This window comes from Bombus terrestris, chromosome 11 (assembly GCF_910591885.1).
Source record: "Bombus terrestris chromosome 11, iyBomTerr1.2, whole genome shotgun sequence".
Taxonomy (NCBI): domain Eukaryota; kingdom Metazoa; phylum Arthropoda; class Insecta; order Hymenoptera; family Apidae; genus Bombus; species Bombus terrestris.
This window is the reverse complement of record NC_063279.1, coordinates 5461612-5481452: the sequence shown is the minus strand read 5'-3', so window position 1 is coordinate 5481452 and position 19841 is coordinate 5461612. Positions and strand designations below refer to the sequence as shown.

General features: G+C 29.2%; 2 protein-coding genes across 10 annotated transcripts; one reads left to right on the top strand and one right to left on the bottom strand.

Moving 5' to 3' along the window:
* Positions 1–539: 539 nt before the first annotated feature.
* LOC100646551 (uncharacterized protein CG5098) lies at positions 540–11287 on the bottom strand. 6 transcript variants are annotated; one of them, XM_048410237.1, is made up of 7 exons: positions 11260–11287; positions 6915–8123; positions 4702–6810; positions 4428–4609; positions 4010–4328; positions 3714–3923; positions 540–3410 (listed from the first exon to the last, which is right to left on the bottom strand). In XM_048410237.1, the coding sequence occupies exons 1-6, from the start codon at positions 11270–11272 to the stop codon at positions 3721–3723; spliced, it is 4035 nt and encodes a 1344-aa protein (XP_048266194.1). In that variant the 5' UTR covers positions 11273–11287; the 3' UTR covers positions 540–3410; positions 3714–3720. The 6 variants fall into 6 exon arrangements, with proteins under 6 accessions (XP_048266194.1, XP_012168860.1, XP_012168861.1 ...); XM_012313470.3 differs by lacking the exon at positions 11260–11287 and adding an exon at positions 10131–10267; XM_012313471.3 differs by lacking the exon at positions 11260–11287 and adding an exon at positions 9780–9920.
* Positions 11288–11897: 610 nt separating this feature from the next.
* On the top strand, positions 11898–19216 carry LOC100651090 (inositol polyphosphate 5-phosphatase E). 4 transcript variants are annotated; one of them, XM_012313468.3, is made up of 7 exons: positions 11898–12000; positions 12139–13678; positions 14854–15075; positions 15763–16072; positions 16149–16708; positions 16809–17277; positions 17349–19216. In XM_012313468.3, the coding sequence occupies exons 2-7, from the start codon at positions 13210–13212 to the stop codon at positions 17461–17463; spliced, it is 2145 nt and encodes a 714-aa protein (XP_012168858.1). In that variant the 5' UTR covers positions 11898–12000; positions 12139–13209; the 3' UTR covers positions 17464–19216. The 4 variants fall into 4 exon arrangements, with proteins under 4 accessions (XP_012168858.1, XP_003398881.1, XP_012168857.1 ...); XM_003398833.4 differs by lacking the exon at positions 14854–15075 and having other exon boundaries at positions 11915–13678; XM_012313467.3 differs by lacking the exons at positions 11898–12000; positions 12139–13678 and having other exon boundaries at positions 13895–15075; positions 16167–16708.
* The last annotated feature ends 625 nt before the right edge of the window (positions 19217–19841 follow it).

The window sequence follows — 19841 nt, the reverse complement described above, 5'->3', positions numbered from 1 at the left end:
CAAATATTTCTGTAAAATTTAGTGTCCCTTTTATTAAAAATATTCTTCGCAGTTTATTTTTGTCCTCAAATTATTTTTAATTGGAATAAGATTACCGAATAAGACAATTCTAAATCTATTTCTATCACTAGTTCTTAATATCTTTTTCACGACATTATTGCATGTAAAATAGAATGCTTGTATTATTTTGTTAGATGCCGTAAAAAAAACTATAATTCATTGGTATATAATTCACAATATAACAGTGCATATTTTGGTTATGGATTTACTGTATTTAAATATATTTACAAAAGTTCATTTCATTACGCTTTATAACAAAAAAAATTAAATATTAATAATACTATCTCTTTTGTCATGTACATAAAAATTTTCATTACGCAACCGAAATTTGCGTACTTTTTGTACGTAATGTTTCTTTATTATGTTTTGTTTAGTGGGATCAAAATTGGTACAAGAACTTCATACTACTTTTTTTTTAATTTTGTACATTCATCTAATATATAAAGGGCCATTTTGAAATTGTCTATAGTTATTCTGACTTGTGAATTGTATCATATTTTATTATTCATTATATTTATATTACACAAAGATATATACTTAGCTGTATTATTGTATCGACTTCAAATACATTTCGCGAATTTTGTTCTACTATTCGGGCATCAGTAAATAGATTAAAACCGATACTTTTCTTTTTCTATTGATTATTAATATTAAACCAGGTCACAGAAATTGTATAAAACTATAGGTAGCTCTTAAAAGCAATATAAAAGCAAGAAAAGAAAGAGAACTGAACAGAAAAGAGAAGGGGAGATCCGAAACTAAATTAGACCTAAAAAATACGAAGGCAAGGAATAAAAATACCTATTGATTTTTTAACATTACATAATTGTTTTTTGCTACTTTCAATTCGCGAACATTACTACCGTTACCTCTCTCACCACGCATCACGATGTGACAATTTTATTTTACAGATCTATATTTTATACAAATTACTTAGGCAATGTGATATTCAAATTTTGTTTGCGCATCAGTGCTTTAAATTATTTTCTCCGCAATTTACAAGCCAAATGAATTTAGCATTTATACAAGACAGATAATAAAACATTTTTTTTCCATTTCACTTTCAAAATTTGTTACATATTGATAAACTATGCGTACAAAGAGAATTCTAAAATCTCTAAAACTTCTGACAATATCCTGCTTTATACTTTTCTTTCACAAATAGTCTAATATATGTATACAATACTACAGTGGCTTATCGTAAAGCTGAACTGTACAGGAATATGTAGATAGTGCTCTATGTACGCAGAGTTAGATTTAAAGGAAGAATATACTGGAATTATTCATCACACTTTCCTATCCAGAAATTTTTTTTGTATCACAAGTATTAATATTACAGTTATTCATCTAAGATAGAATTTTGTTTCCCTTTCATACACAATTGTATAATATAAGCGTTTTGTTTACAATTTAATTTTTGTTATTAAACTCAGTAGCAATATTTTTTGGCTGTTTGTTTCTTTGTTTTATCTTACAAAGACTGCCCTTCAAGTGACGAGCTATGTCTTGAGGAGTTTAAGAAAAACCCAAATACGTTGACTTTTATGTAAACTATTCATCATCTTACATTAAAACAGATAGACTATAATCCTAAATAAAATGCTTTTTTTACGCTCTTTGAATCCTTTTTACAAGACATTTGTTACTATATGATATATAATATGTACAAAGAATCTTTTTCCTTAGACAACTTAGTTTCTGTATCTATATAACTAACGTTTAAAAATGATTACTCTTCCTTTGCCATACTCTGTGTTGTGGGAGGAGGAGTGGCAACTATCTTTTTTAACATGTTTGCAGATTTATGTATATACAAATACATATACACATGTATGTATGTATATACATATTTCTTTTTATCTACTCAAATTAATATTATGTACATTTTATTCTATATATTTTTATACAATTTTTCTGTTTTATACTACTTCTCCCTGATACATTAAGAGAATCAATATTATCCTTGTTCTTATACTTGTTATTATAAAAACTTGATTCTTTTATATTCTTACAAAATTTGATGGAAACGACAATGACAATAATGACGGCGCAGATGATTACAATAATAGTAATATGAAAAAATAATATAAATCAGTAATAATTACCATAAATTTTATAATAAGTAGCGATTAATTTAATCACTGAATTGTATATATACTATTGAACCTTAAACACTGATTTCACACATTCATAAATTATAATATACAGTGAAGTTATAATTGTCACATGCCGGAAAAAGAGAAGATAATATTTCTGGAACAAATGTCCATCTTTTTCTTAGAAATTTATTGTTATATTAACAACGTTAATTACAATTATTACAAGTGTTCTCTTTTCAAGTAAACATGTGAGCTCGTTCTCTTTAAATAAAAATGATTTCAACACATAGTTATAAAATAGACAAGGTTAAGAAATAAAGGGAAATATTATATGAGCGAAAATCTATTTATTTACACCTACAGTAGATTTATGTCACAATTAATCTTCAAAAAATTATAATAGAAATAAGTATTGTTACACTAAATGTAGTTTCCCGCAATAAAGAACATAACTACACATGCTTACTAAAATAGTATGATTTTTAAAAATGAAGAATATCGCAATACCATTAAAGTTGTATAATAATATAATAATAATTTTTTTCACATAAAAACTTTGTTATTTACAGATGATTTCTTACATTCACCGGAGAACACTTGTCTATATGTTTCTTATCCACACTTCATTCGAAACGCGTGTTCAAATTCCATTAAATTACTTGATTAATAATTCATTCCATTTTATATACACACATACAACTTAGAAGAAATTTAATGCTTTCTCATTCTTTTGCCGAATTCTGATTTTTGTTCAAATTTTAATACAATATGCCCCATATTTTATTCCTGCGTACATGATGTTTTAGGGAAAAATTGGTAACGTTTTCAAATTTCATAAATATTAGTAAGAAAGCAAATACTTTTTTGATTAACATTGTTCCTCAGCAACGATTCGTCTATACTACAAATTTTAAATTAAAAAATCTTCCTTTTACATTAGGTCGAAAAGGCCACTGTTCAAGGCCACAGGCCAAGAAAATTAATTAAATTTAATTAACGAGAAGAACTTCCATTTCTTCATATCCGTTAATTTCCATTTTCATTTGAAATTCTTAAGAGAGTAACAGCATTCTCGTTTGAACATCTTGTACATTGGAAGATATTTCTGTCGAGCATATTGATATTTCGTGTATGCAAATTACCATATGTCTGTCCTTTATACATTTGACATTTATACTTTCACACTCCAAACACACTTATGCATCGAATGATGCAAAGCGTAATTTCAAAACTTCTCAAAACTGTTAAATGCTGAAAAATATAAATTAATTATTAGACTTGATTAAAATTTCAACTTTTTTCAACAAAAATATTGATTATATACAATACAGAGTGAACAAGAGGTTAAAGAGTTAAATATTTCTCATAGTATATATGAATATACAAAGATGTTTTGTTTTACGCTTTGTTAATTTTAACATATTTCTTTTATAAACAAATTTGGATATAATTTTCTATAATTATTAATCATCATTCGGTGCTTCAAATTAAAGCCATACGTTGTGAAATAATGCAGATAATTTATTCCATAGTAACGCATACTGGCGAACTCACCAAAATTTCACGTAACCCGATGAAGGTTGCACTTCGGTATATACTGATTAGTATCCAAGTGCCAGCCTTTTGTTAATGCACAGGGGTAATGCGTAACGGCTTTACAACCGCGTTTAACGCAACCAATATTTGCTCCTGTTAAACCACAAGAGTCACATAACGACTTTGCTGCATCCCATACAGCTTCTTGTAAACCTGTTACTCTTCCACCTGTAATGTAAATTAATTTTTTCTTAAGAATCTTACTACAATTTTTTTTACTGCAATTAGTTCTAAGAAAGTTGTTTTTATTGTACCTGCCATGTACACCCCAGCTGCCCAAACAGCACACTGTTCATGAAGCCACACTTCCCAACGTTGTTCTTCCCCGGGGAGTACAGTCATTCCCGTAAACATGGCATTAGTATTACTTTCAATGGAATTTCTTTTCTTTTTACCCATCTTTGCAGTAAACTGATCGGCTAACCCAGCGTACCTCAAACTCCTTTTATTCTTACCACCTTTCTTCTGTTCTGTAGTAATCTCTTGTTCATCAGCCGAAAGAATTCCATCTTCTAAACGTTCTTTACCAATTAAGTATGGCCCAAATAAATCACTCAAAACACCAGCTGGAACCTATAATTTGATAAACAATGTTATTCCTAATATTACTCATAATTTAAAATAAAGTAAAAAAATATTTAATATACATGCTAAAAAAAAGAATATACGCACAGTGTATGTTCCAGGTGCTATATGCGGACCAGCTAAATTAGGATGTGGTCGAGCAGGATCCCCAGGTATTACAGAATGAGGACCTTGTTTACAAAATACGCACACCCATGTGGAATCTGTTGTATGTGCGTCATAACGTGATGACAACGTTGAACTAAAGAGACCCGCTCTACTGACTTTACCTATATAAAGTACATATTTTTTTTAATTTTATATTTAGAAATTTTCGTTTATATATATAATATAAATATATATAAGTATTAAAACTACAAACCCCTATAATCTAAATCGTTTTGATGGCTGAGTCTCTTACTTCTCCCCGCATTACCATTTCCAATACTCTTTCGTTTTTCTTTACTTTTTTCTTCTTCTTCTTCCCGTGGTGCATTAACTACTTGAATACTTAATGGACTGTCCCTTGGACCTTCAACATGAACTACTGGCCCACGAGACCTAATAGAACTTGCATTTGACCCAGAATCATATGTCATTTCTCTTATTCCATCCACTTTTGCATTTTTCTTAGTCTTTTTCGAGGCGTCTTGCTTTTTCGAACTCTTAGATATTCTTCTCTTTTTGATTTCCTTATGAGGTATATCATTACCCACAGTTCCAAAAATATTTTCAGATGATCTGGATATTTTTCGTTTAGCACCTTGTACTTTAGTTTTTTTCCCTTTCTTTCCAGACATTTTTGTATCAACTGTAGACGAAACATCAGTAGGATTTATACTTTGCGCCTCTTTTGTGTGTAACACATTATTTTCTAAATTTTCGACCTTCGTTGTGCTCCCGGATTGAAGTTCAGGTTCTGTAAGTTCTGATTTTGATTCTTCCTTTTTGACATCTGTCTCTGTCTCAACGATACCGGCGAACATCTTTTCAAGTTCTGATTCAACCTCATTAAACGGATTTGTATTATTTACAGGTTTTGGACTTGTTACTTTTGAAAATTCAGTCGCATCATCGCTAGATTTTCTTCTAACCCTCTGATTCGATGGAGTTGAACTAGGAGGTGTACTTTCACTACTCCTCCGCCTTCTAATAGGTTGATTCTCCTCACTTGTTTCGTCTACACTTTCTTCGATTTTTTCAGATATTCTCTGCTCTGCTGTATCAATATTGTCTTCTAATTTGACAACTGGAGTTGCATTTGTTTCTTCTGTTATTGGTTCACTTGTTCTAGGTTCTGTTGGTTCTGTAGGTTCTAATTCCATATCTTCTACTTCTGTTTTAGAGTCTTTACTAAGCCGTACAGGCTTTTCTAGTTTTCTTTTTCTGCGTTGCTTAGTATTATCGTTAGAATCGTCATTACTGAAAGCTGGAGATACTACTTCGTCTTCCCTATTTGGAGATTTCGATTTCTGTCTATCGGGGGACATGCTTTTAACACTCGATGTATCTCTTTCCTCTACTGGCATTACAATAACAGATCCAATATTTTCAGCACTGCCAAGTTTTTTATTACCACCTTCTAACTTTTCTAACAGAGAATCTACACCCTTTTTACCTCTTTTTGGTAAATTTTTAGGTGATCTTACATTCGTCTCTTCGATCTTTCGATCTCGTTCTGAAGACGATTCTCTTTTCGGACTATCTGTTACATCTTTGTCCACTTTAGAGGCAAGGTTTACAATAACAGGCAAAACATTTCTTGGTACTTGTGCAATGACACTTAATGTATCTTTATTTTTTGTAACCTCAAGCTCTTTCTTCTCTGGAACTACCCTTTCAATCGTAACACTAGGTGGTAAATTTATAACTTTTTGCGTAAAATTATCTACATTCATCTCCTTAATCTTATCATGAAGATTTGCCACTCCTTTTAAATTGCTTTCAAAGTTTTTTACTGTTATTTTAGGTGTTGTAACTTCCTTTGTTGAGAGTGAAACTGGTTCACTAACAGAATTAGGTGTCGGAACCGACGAACTAATTCCACTATCAGATGAAGTTTCTCCATTCAAAGGTATTGGAGGAGAAATAATATTTCCATTTCTGCTACCCTTATCTACATTCCTTGCAGTCAAACTTATTGGGATATCTTGAGGTATGCGAGAATAATTTTCAGGAATAATTTCAGAAGTAGATGATAAATCTAGTGTACTTTGTGAACCAGGTGAGTTTCTATACTGACTTTGGTTCTGTCTATTATCTACCAGCATTTGTAAACTAAACAAAGGATTTCCTGGTGTATTGGCTGGAGTAACTGTTTTTGATGGAACAGTTGGTGTATGCCATGTTGGAGGTGCTTGAGTATGTGCAAGTTGTGGTGTAAGTTGTGATGTTATATGAGATGCTCTTGCCATAGATGGATGTGTGTAAAATCCTGCCGGACTCAATGCTGCACCTGACAAGGCTGTTGGATGAATGTTCAATCCTGAAACTAAGACAAATATTTTTAATATAAAAGAACGATGCTTATCATTTTATATTAAAAATGATATTCTTTTTTTTTAAATTTTCCAAAAAATTGAAGAGAGTTATTACCTTGACTTTGTGCCATTGTAAGATGATTCCAAACTGTCTGAGGTGGGGGTGTGCCAACCGGAGGTCGGCTATGACCTGGATATTGTCCTGACATTTCGAAATCCTCCCAATTACTTAATGTTGGTTTGCAGGTATTTACAAAATACGAGTTCTTTGATTTATTTATTTGTTCGTCTGAACAAGATTCACTTTTAATACTTGTATCTTTGACATTCAGAGGTGAATTTATAAAAGAAACATTTGTATTCTTCTTCTCACGCAAAAACACTGAAGTTTTATTACTCAAATATTTATTAAGAGCAAGAGTACTTTCTTGTTCTAAGTATTTATTTGGTACACAATTTAACTTTGTTTCTAAATTTTTACATAATTTAGATTTTGAAGCTTTAAGTAACGTTTTATCAATTTTTAATTTAGGAGATAAATCATCTAGATCTGAAAATTTTAATAAACCATAGTCTATTTCCTTGTACTTTGTGTTGTAGCAATTTTCTATATTACAGGAATGATTTGTTCGATCTGAAATGGCACAGTCCTTTAAAGATACTTTTATATCTGTAAAATTACACAGCTTCTTTTTATCTTCACTTTGTTTGTTACAACAGCCTTTATTATCTTCCAAGTTTTTTACTAAATTAAGTGGCTTGTCTTCTTCAGAAGCATAAAGATTATAAATATTTTTATACTGCTCCAAAATTTTAGATAATGTCTTGTACTGTGTAATATTTTGTATATTTGATTGTTGTGACAAGCAAGGAACACAATCAATAATTTTATGATGATGATCAATTTTCTCCTTTGTTTCAGATAAATTTTCACTTTTGTCTTTGCAAAATAAGTAAGTATCTATGGTTTGGTTAGTATCCAATAAATTAGATGGTTTTATTTTACTATCGTCACTGTGACAGGTACTATAACTTTCCTTGTGATTTTTAAGCACAGGCTCTAAAAATTCTGATAAGCATTTATCAACTGTTCCCTTCTGTATATCAGAATCTGCAATCTTTTTATTTTTTGTTGATTGTATGAAGTTTATAAATTGATTAACATAAGTTAAATCTAAATCCGACACACTTATATTTTCTTCCTTGTGACGTAAATTATAAACGTCAGGCACACCACCATGTGCTACCAATTCTTGTATGTAATCCCACTGCATGAAATTATTTGATAGCGCCCATTTTGGCGCAACTCCAAATATAAATGGCCCTGTAAACAAACGTGTTCATTGAAAACTATGATTACAATTATAGATTGTTTTAAATAAACTTGAAAAATTAAAATAATTTTTTGTCTTTGAAATAAGTTATGTGAAGAAAGTGTCAAAAATTACGTTTACTATTGATAGGAACAATTCATGTGTTTTGACAATGCACATCATAATGCTGCTCTAAAATGTTTACTCTTTGCTCATTAATATTATGTACACATTAATAACATTGATAATTATTTAATGAATTATATAAATTGGAAGTTAGTTGTTCTTCCTTGTAATGTGCAATTAAAAATATTTTTTATTTCTGAAAGTGTTATAAGAAAATGTTTAAATAAACTAGTTTATTTTTAACTAGCTTAGTTTAAATTAGTTTATTTTATACTAATGGATAACTGAATGTTTACATCTTGTTAAGCTGTAATTGATGTAAAATTAAAATATTCCAATGGTATTAATAGTGAAACAAATATAAATATAAGTATTATTGGCAATGAATATTTCTTTATACAATTGTATAAATTTTTGATTGACTTGATACTAAGCAAGAAGAAGATTAATCTTTTCTGTTAAAATATTTCTATATAACCCACATATTTCACAAAGCTCAAATCCTTTTTGCAACAAGGTTTGTAGTTTCAATGTTTACATCTTTAAATGGCGTTTATCTTACATTTTTACAATATCCAGTATTATGAGTGAATGTCACATTATCAATAATTTTAAGCTATTTGTATCAAAATACAATACATTACACTAATAATACAATCCCAAGATGAAAAGTTCACAAGAACAATTTAAAGGACAAACATATCTACTTGTTAAACAAATAGGACACATAATTGGAAGTAACCCTCCACAATATTTAAACAATAAAGGACGTAAAATTCATAAAACACAAAAGATTCGATATCTGTGAACGAAGATTAAGGATGATGATAAAAAATCACAGTATTTGTCAGGGTGTCAACGTTGATATATGAAAAGATTCAAGAAGCACCAAGCTCAGTTTATTTTGGAAATTTCTCATGATGGATCGAGCGTTATATCTTTGAAAGGAACTGTCACAATAATATCGATGTGAAATTCTAACAGTATTGCACAGAATCACGATACAAGGAATAACACTGTAAGTGTTTCGTAGCCGATGTTACGATTTAGCCACGAGGGGAGCTATGGACATGCGAGTGTAACACTGTGTATCTCGATTTGCTGATCCAACGGTGTGGTAGTAGGATTACAGTTCATGTACTTTTTCGTGAATTCCGATGGCATGCAGTGTGCGTAGACGTACCGCACCAGAGCACGCATATATACGAATGAAGCACGTTAACCAAGCCACGCATATACACCCATGGAAAATACACAGGGGCGCACGTATGCACACATGTATGAATGACGTGCGTTCGCATATGCACACGCCTATGCACGCACAACGTGCAAAGCGTGGAAAGAAGACATCTAACCCCGTGGATACCGCACACGCACTAACACTAACGCACAGAGACACTAACGAAACAACGAAGCAGGGATGTAGTGTTTCCCCGCACCTGGACAGTATCGTCGATAACGCGCGAGTCGCGTGTTGCCGACACGCGGAACAACGTGTACTTATATATTCAAAATTTCCAAATTATTCGTACAATCTCTACCTGACGCCCAAATATCTCACACTCTCGGGGACACTCGGATAATCGAACGTTTTGTTCACTTCGGACAACAGAATCTAAGATCGACAGATTGCATGGTGCGAGAGGACAGACGCGTTGCATTGTACCGGCACGCATGCACGCACGTACCATGCACAATTCAGACAGCGCACACAACACCAACACCCCGACAAGACGTACGACACGGACATGGGTGCCTCTTTCTTTCGCGTAAATCGATGGGCACACTCGATTTCACTAGCTTTCCCCGGTGGGCCCTTTTTTATCGCTAAACATGCTACTGACGGTAGCTATAGTGGAGCCATGATCCAAGGATTACCGCGGGATACGCACCTTCCGCACAGGGCCCTTGCCAGGGGCTGGCGAATTTACGATTTTCCGTCAAAAAATTGTCGGGGCATCAACCAAAGCAGAATTTCAACAATGGTGGCCGCTAGCGAGCGAGCCGCATGCAATGCTGACACCTTGCGGTGGCGGCGCGAATTACGTTTCTATCCCATTCCCTCTTTTGTTAACTCTTCTCGCTCGCTCGTTCACAGTCATACACGTTCTTCCTTGTATATATACAATCTTTTTCACAATATTATTTTTTTCGTACAACTATCGGAATATTTAGTAATGGATATCAATTCAAAAATGTATTCCTACTTGTTCATAGTCTTTTAGATGTAGTCCGCTGCAAGTTGTTTAGCGAAGTTGATTGTATAAAGTATACATAGGTATTTTGAACTCATTTGTTAAAAGAAATGTTACCAAAAATATTGCACTGCTAGTGTTATCATCTAAGTTAAAATCCATTTATTTGTCAAAATTATGCACGAAAAGGAGATTACATGCGTTTTAAAACATTTTTCGCAATAGTATGTGAAATGCGTATAATTATAGTTGTTTAAATACTAATTTTACGTTTAAATTCACTTTCTATCGCGTTTTCTGTTGATACTGTTGACATTATAATTATTGTTAACATCGTAAAAAGTAATTGAAAATTTGAAGCCACCCTTAACACCGCCCACATTCGCAATCTATATCTATGAAATTTTCTTTCATTAGAATTCTGCCCATGTATTTGGTACGCCATGTAGAAGCGCGTGTATAAATTTTAGTTGAAAAACGTAATCATTGATCATAACTTAAAAGAGACAAAACATATTTCGCTCAAGTTATTGAAAAATGTTAGAATTGTTATTGACGTAGACTTATGTTGTATGTATCATTCTTCTTTCTAAAAATTTCGTATATACTGTACATATACATATATTTAGAAATTATTCTTCCATCGTTTCCGACAGTTTTTCGTACATGAATTATTTTTACTTTCCTAATATTTATTACGGTCAAAATTTGTTGCAAAAATGTTTTTAAAGATGTTTAATACATTTATTATTATTGATATGAATATGAATATATTGTAGAGTCTAACAAATATTACAGCCACAATCAAGTCATTAATATTACTTACCATGCTGTGGCATTTCTTTTACTACTTTGTTCGTATATTTATTAATATGCTTCGTTATCCGATATCTAGTTCTATAGAAAATTCACTATAATCAAGTCTCAATGATGGATGGATCTATATTACATCGCTTTGGTCAATGAGTAACATCCAACGAATGTTTGGAAAACGCGGCAATGTACTTATATGCAAACATTTATTCCCTACATGTGTGTAGTACCGCTTCTGCGTCTTTCTGGAATCTTCTTTGACACGAACATAAATTTGTATAAATGATCATTTTTACAATAACCGCGATCATCGACATTTAAATATTTACTTTACACTATTCTTCGTTAATAGCCCACGATTATTTGATTATATTTACAATTATGTGTTATTTACACGATCGACTTGCAAAACAGAAAATTATAAAGTTTAAATAAACAGCTGCCTTTTTTTGTTTACAATCAAATAAATATTCTAGTTGGACATATATGTATTTTCTAGCATAATTTAACTGTGTATTCGCATTTCTTTAAATGTACATTTATCGTCACGTAAACAAACATTATAGTGACGCAACCCGCCAAATGAGCCAACCAAGTACTTACTACATATATTCGTATGCTTACATATGTATATCGAGTACATGAAGTATATTGCGTCACAGATGGTTTTTGCCAACAGTGAGGCGCTAATGAATGTCGTCTGCTCGTTCTGACAGTTATTCATTTAACTGGTCAAGAAATATCATTTTTTCAAGTAATCATTATAAATTTTCTAGAATATTAGAAATTTCTTATTTTAGTATATTGTTTAGACTGAATATTAGTCGGTAAAATATGAAATTTTATAGAAAATATTGTAATGTGGTAATATTTTCGTCTGCTTAATTGACAGCTGCGCAAGTTCAGAAATCAGCGCCGAAGCGGTGAAGAGATACGGTATTTGGATTTGTGAGAGCTTTACTGAAAATAAGAACAATTTATCGCTAAAATGATAATTCTAGCGAAGTTTATACTGAATTTTTGAAAATATAACATAGATGTTACGTATTTTGTTTAACTTTTTATTTAAACATGGAGGCGGAAGTTAGAGTTAATCGTCGTTCTTCAAGTATTTTCAATCAGAATGCAGTTTGTTATGGATTTTAGCGTGAATGACGTGTCAATGTATAGATGTATAGTCAATGTGAGATTCAAAGTCAAAGTGAATTTCGTAATAATACAAGAAAAGTGTATACAACTTGAGTCCAATTAACCTCTGACTTTCAATGAGCACAATGTCTTTCTATCGAATTTGATTTGTAACAATAAAATTGAAAGATACATATATACATCTACAAGTTCCTTTGAATAATTATGAAATGATATTCATGTGCAAAGAAAATGAATGTTATGCCTAAAGAAAAACATCAAGAAACTAAATAGTCATCCTAAATATTATACTTACAAATATGTATTATTTACATTTACTCTAAATATTCTACCTAAATTATTCAATATGAAAGTGTTAAATTTATTATATTTGAAGTGCAATTATTTATTAATGTAACATTAAATGTATTTCTTTAAATATGAGAAATATGCCAAAGACATAAACATAACAAAGTGCTATAGATGTTAACAAGATAAATATCTTGTTTTACAATTCTAATCTATATTATACAATAAAATATATATTATTAGTGATATAATTGCACACTGTTCATATAAAAACTATATATATGCTAGTACTTATATCACAAATGAGCATAAACATTAAAAAAATTTTTATTTATATATGAACTCATATTAGAAGAAGAATAATTATAATTATATAACAAAATTACAAATGCCTATGTTTTGATTTATTTAATAGTGACATGTATGATAGATTGACTTCGTTAAACTTTTCATGCAATAATAAAGTACTTTATTCATTGATAGTGGATTAATTATATGGTATTCAAAATATAAAATTTCAAATACCATGGAGCAGTGTGAAGAAGCTGATGTATCTAACGTGACAAATACTAAGGCAGATATTTCCCCTAAGCCAAAGCAAAAGAAAAAATCTCTTTGCCGTATGCTTATGAATAAAAAGACCAAAGTTGGATGTTTGGAGACATCTTATAAAGATGGTGATTCAAATAAAAATTCTAAACTGGAAAATTCACAACATGGATCTCATACTAGTACAAAACTTTCATTATGCTGTGCAATGACTGAACGCAGCAGAACACCGCCACAAAGTTTGACTGTCAGTAGATTATCTCCAACTACATTAAGCCACACATCTGTTAAATCTGAGGTAGCTTCTGCTAATGGAAATTGTCAAACAGATGTGACAATAGAGAAGGAGGAGATGTATATAGCAAGTAGTACGCACAATGTTGAAGAAAATGTAGCAAAGAATAGTGTTTTTAGTGGCAAAGAACGACAAAGTACATTTATTGAAGGTAAGAATTAGTTTCATTAAAAATTAAACAGTTTTCAAATTATACTAATTTTAATGATGATATATTAGGTTCATAAATTTAAAAATTATTTCTCAATTCCTTAAATGATATTTAATTATTTAAGCAATTATTAATTGATTGTTTAATTGTTTCCCCTAAACAATTTTTTTATTTATTAGCTGTTTAAGGGTTATTAAGATATATATAACACTAACTAATACATTCCTTACGATGTTTCTCTTTTTATCAAATCTGTAATTTGACTGAATGAGGTAGTGACCTTGCACATCCCCACCATATCCTTTTCTACACTAATACCTGCAAAGATTGCTTCTAATGTGTTTATGCAAGGAGACAGTTCTTATTGACAGTCAGTTAGTACCTGATCTTTGGCATAAAAACGTATCTGAAGTATAGTGTTAAGTATCATATTTTAAGCATGTCTAATGCAAGTAATAAAGCAAAAAAAACTTCTTTTTTCAATAAATTGTTTAAAGCATTTAAACGAAATAAAAGTGGCAAACTAGAGAGAGAAACAAAGCAAAAATTAAAATTTGGAGAAGCTTCTGAAAAACGTACTGAAAATTTAAATACTAAATCTCATAATGTTAGTTGTGAAAAAGAAGATACATCTAAACTGCAGCATGATATTAATATTGACATAAATTTTGAAAGTAGAGAAAATAATAATCATAAAATTGATATTAAAAATTCATGTGACAATCAACATTTTAAAAACAGTAAAGTGACATCATATGAAAATGTAACTCAAAGTTCTAAACAAAATGATAATTTATATCCTAATAACTTATGTACAAATATATTAAACATCAAAATACATAGGAAGGCATTCAGTGCAACGAATATTAATATAGAAAAGGATGAAAAAGGATATAAATGTGGTTCAGATAGAAATTTAGATAAGAAAATTGCATTTTTAAATGAAGATTATAATATAAAAAATGTATATCTACAAAATAAAAATGATTCTTCAAACTATTCTGATTCTTTTTCAAAAATTGCAAATTCAGTATCACATTTTGATTTTGTCAAAATATCAAATTTAGTACCATATTCTGGCACTATAAAAAATTTACAAAATACACATAAATTTTTACTAAAAGAAAAAAGCATAATATCACAAAAAAATAGTGAAGATAGTGATTTCTCTGCAGAGTCAACAGAAGATTCATTTGAGGAATCATCAGAAGATGAAAATGAACTTTTAATTGATTATGAAAGAAATGAAAAAAGCTTCAAGGATGAATATTTTACAAAAGGAAAATATATCACTTATTTCTTCTTGGAAATGGAACGGATGTTCTACAATCCTTTTGATGTTTACAGTATGGTTCAATACCATGAAACTAACAATACTGAAAGACCAGGAAAAGAAGGTATAATAAAACAAATGAAATATACCTGCTGCTTAAAATTTGATTCTCATGCTTCTTCAAACATTTTTATTTTATTAATATGTAAATGTTACATTATTTCTTCTATTTGGCCACTTAAAAAAATTTCAATATCTAAACTATGAAATTATTAATAACATAGACATTTATTAAGGACATTAATATTGTATAGATTAAAAATCTCTGAGGTAATTATTTTGGATCTTTTCCCAAGAAAATTTATATTACGTTATATTATATATACAAAAATAAATTTTTTAATATAAATTTTATAATATTTCTATATATATTTAAAGACAAGTTTTTCCATCTTAAAAGGACCTTAATCTTGTTCATATATGTAATCATATATCAATACTATATTTAATTACATAAGATATGTCTCTTGAGAAAAGAATAAAATATTTGATTATAATATTTCAAATGAATCACATTCTTGCTAATTTCTGAATAACTGTGTCAGTATCAAGAATACAATAACTGGCAATTGAACCAATTTAGTTTCATTACAGATACAAGTTGTAATATCCTTTATCATTCTATTTTCTAATATTAACTTCATTTCTTCAAGACATTACTTTAAAATACATATGTGTTACCTAAATTTTGTATTTTCCTAAAAGGTTTCCATATAGTTCTACATAATTTTATATTACTTTGATGTTCTAGGTGAAAATTCATCCTCTGGATCTATTTCTCCAAGTGTTCCTACATATTTAAGGCAAAGACTAATTCATAGGCGATCTGTGGATAATTTAGTAGGAAATTCACCAACAAATTCTATGAGACATTCAAGTCCAGAATCTATAAAAAGTGCACCTGTTCAACTTAAACCACGTTCTACATCTCATGATGCATTGTCTAAAAAAAAAGAGCGTCATCAATCTCAAACTGGAGCATCTATGGACAGTCTAGCAAAACAAGCATTACTAGCTGCTCAAGTTCTTAATCTAATTCCTACACAAAAAGCACGAGAAAGGTTTATAAATTTTAATAAAGTTTTAATTTTGTACTTGTCTTTGTCTTTGTAAATGTGTTATGATTTTTTGCTATAGAAATTTCCTTCATGGTAGGATTGCTGCAAATTCACTACTTGGACCAGTAGAACTTGAAAAAGTACTACCAAATCGCGAACTGAAAATTTTTATTGGAACATGGAATATGAATGGACAGAATCCACCAAAAGAATTGAATGATTTTATGTTACCTTCAGATATAGAAACTGTTCCAGACCTGTTAGCAATTGGAACACAAGAATCTTGTTCTGAGCGGAGTGAATGGGAGGCAGCTTTGCAAGAAACTCTTGGTCCTTCTCACGTATTACTCTGTAGTACTGGTTTAGGAACACTACATCTTGCACTTTTCTTAAGAAGAGATCTAATTTGGTTCTGTTCCATCCATGAAGATGCTAGCTTTTCAACTAGGACAGGAACTGCTTTTAGAACAAAAGGAGCAGTAGCTATAGCTTTAATGTTATTTGGCACAAGTTTTCTGTTTGTTACTGCACATTTAACCGCACATCAAGATAAAGTTAAAGAAAGGGTAAATGATATTAAAAGAATAGTTAGAAATCTTGATCTTCCTAAAGAGTTACCTACGAGACATAAAAGCAAAGGTGTGGATATATAAATGTATATTACTATTATTATATTATAAAAACATTGTATTATATAAGCTTATATTATAAAAATATTGAATGAATATTATATTTTTAGATGTAACTCAAAATTTTGACTGTGTATTTTGGTGTGGTGATTTAAACTTTCGGCTAGCTCAGCCAAGAGAGGAAGTTATTCAATGGGTCACAGATGCATGCTTTCCACAACAATTACCTGTAAATTTGCACAAAGATCAATTGAAAACAATTCTTAGCGAAGGAGCTGTTTTACGTGGTTTTGAAGAAGCACCAATTACATTTCCTCCTACATATAAATATGATCCTGGAACACAAAATTTTGACTCAAGTAGTAAACAACGCACACCTGCATATACTGATAGAATTCTCTTTAAAGGAAAAGGACATACAAGAGGCTATATCAGAAGAGTTAGTTATGAAAGTTCTAATTCATATAAAGATGGAGTTATAGAATGTTTGGTTTATGACTCTGTACCCAGCATTTGTACCTCAGATCATAAACCTGTATGGGGTGTTTTTAAAACAACCATAAGACCTGGTATTGACACGTATGTACCATTCATATAATATAATTTATTATATAAAACATATGATATTCTTTAATTAACGTCTATTACAGTATTCCTCTTGGTGGAGGTCTGTTTAATCGTGAAATATATCTAGAAGGCATAAAAAGGCGAGCAGCTGCTATGGATGAATCTCATGGAACTTCAAAAGTATGTTCAATTCAATAAACATAGGTAATATAAATTTCATTGGAAAAAATATTTCATATTAAGAAATTTATATAACATGAGCATTATATTTCTATTTATTCTAATTTTTTAATGCCAAAATATGAAATCATAGTTATTGCAATTCTTACAATTAATATCACTTCTTTTTTTGTATGCTCTATATATATGATAAATTTATAACTGTTCATAACTTTTTTATATGAATATCAAATACCATTTTTTAGTGCAGTTTATAGGACAAGTTACTGTACAATGTGCACTTTGTAATGTCTAGTCAAAATAAAGCAGACTTCCCATTCCTATAACTAGCAGTGAAAATGCTAGATATTATAGATATATGTGCCATTTCTAAAAAATATAAAAAAAAAGAAGAATAAAAGATGCTTCATTATTTCGAAATTTATAATATTTATAAAAGACAAATAGTTTTTACAGGTTCTCTATATATAAATCATAATATGTTATTTCACAATTCATAATGTTATTTCATCACAGCATTTTATTTCTAGAATATCATAAGAATATTCAACAGTGATTTTCATTATAAAAAATTACATATTGCAATATATTTTCCACTTAAATAATTTACATAAAAAATATGTAAGGCCTAAAATATGTTAAATTACACACTCCAAGATGTAATAATAATATTAAAACATGTATAAGTTATTTTGTTTATGGTTTTATATTTATTATAACTTATAATAATTTTATAATTTACTTATTATATTCAACAGTATTCAACTTAAACAAATTTGAATTTCCCATTCTTTAATAATTGAAACGCATTAAGTAAATCCTATTATATAGTTAAACTTTTAAAAAGTTTGTTTTTGCTTATATGTAATTATCACCACTTAAATATATCTACTTTTATTGTAAATATTTAAAAATGCTGATAATAATTATTATATGAAAATTCAAAGTCGTTATCTTATTATATAAGACAACAACAAAAATTTCATCAGTATTATTACTGAATATAATATTATAAATTATTTTTTAATGAATGGTTCAATGAATTTAAAATATTATGCTATAGTGTATGAAAAGATGTAAACAATTGCAATTAATGTTACTATTTTCTGAAACCATTTGGTATTATATTTCTTCAAAACAAACTAAATTTCTTTATACACATTTTTTGTATGATATTGTTGTGTATTTTTCTGCGTCAAACAAAATAGTTTAATATTTTGACTTTTAAATAACTATGGAAGTGCTTTATTTAATTAAATTTAGATGAGCAGTGGTAAAGATATATTATTTATCTTGCTTTAATACAATATGTAAATATTGAAAATGGAATTTTCAATATTATGTCATCTTTGAAATAATACTTTCAATTAACAATTAATGGATATTTATAATAAAAAAATATCCAAAATTTGGTGCTTGTAAGGTAGTAACTATTTTTCATATACAACATAGCATAACTATTATTATTATTACACAAATGATATTTATTTAGTAATTAAATATTTATTAAATGTGGATTATAATTATCATATAACTGTGATCATTTTGTTTTATATATATTGCAAGTATCATATATTTAATTACTCATACTAAACAATAGTGCACAACAATAATATATTAATATAAGAATTTGATTTATGTAATACATCATATAAATATTATATATTTAAGAACAATATACATATATTCATAATAACAGATTAACATTAACCAGAAAATAAGTGCTAACTGCAAAATGATCTAGGAAGACAAAAAGCAGCATTAATATAAATTAAGTACTTAAAAAGTGGTTATTAATTCAAATATGCTTAAATAGACTGATGTTCAATATGTTTCAAAAGCTTCAATGTGTACAAAGTATTTTATATTGAAAGATATTTAATTTGAAAAACATAAAAAAGTATGTATTAAATACATTTCTGTTTATATAGAAACAAATAATATATTGTTTGATTGAATGAATATTGTAAAACATTTATCTACTAAAATGCTTATCAATTCTATTAACTATTAACTAACTTTAACTGTAGAATTCTCATTTGTAAATAATTTGCAAGCAGTGTATAAAACTTGCTAATGATTTAATATACATATTATTAAAAATCACTATTTATGGGAGATTTGTGCTAACATGCTTTTGTATAAATATAAGTAAACATTTTAGCAAGTTATTTATTTTTGCTGTTTGTGAAAAATATAAACATAAAAAGAAATATTTATTAAAATATCAAGTAGCTTCCAATTATTTTTTACAGTAGTATTTCATTTATACTATTGTATCCTTATTTTCCTTGTGCATACTTCTAAATTACAATACATAAAATATAATACAATGATATAAAATTGTAATATTGTAATTTTTTAATTACAGCAATAAATAAATCCAACCTATATCT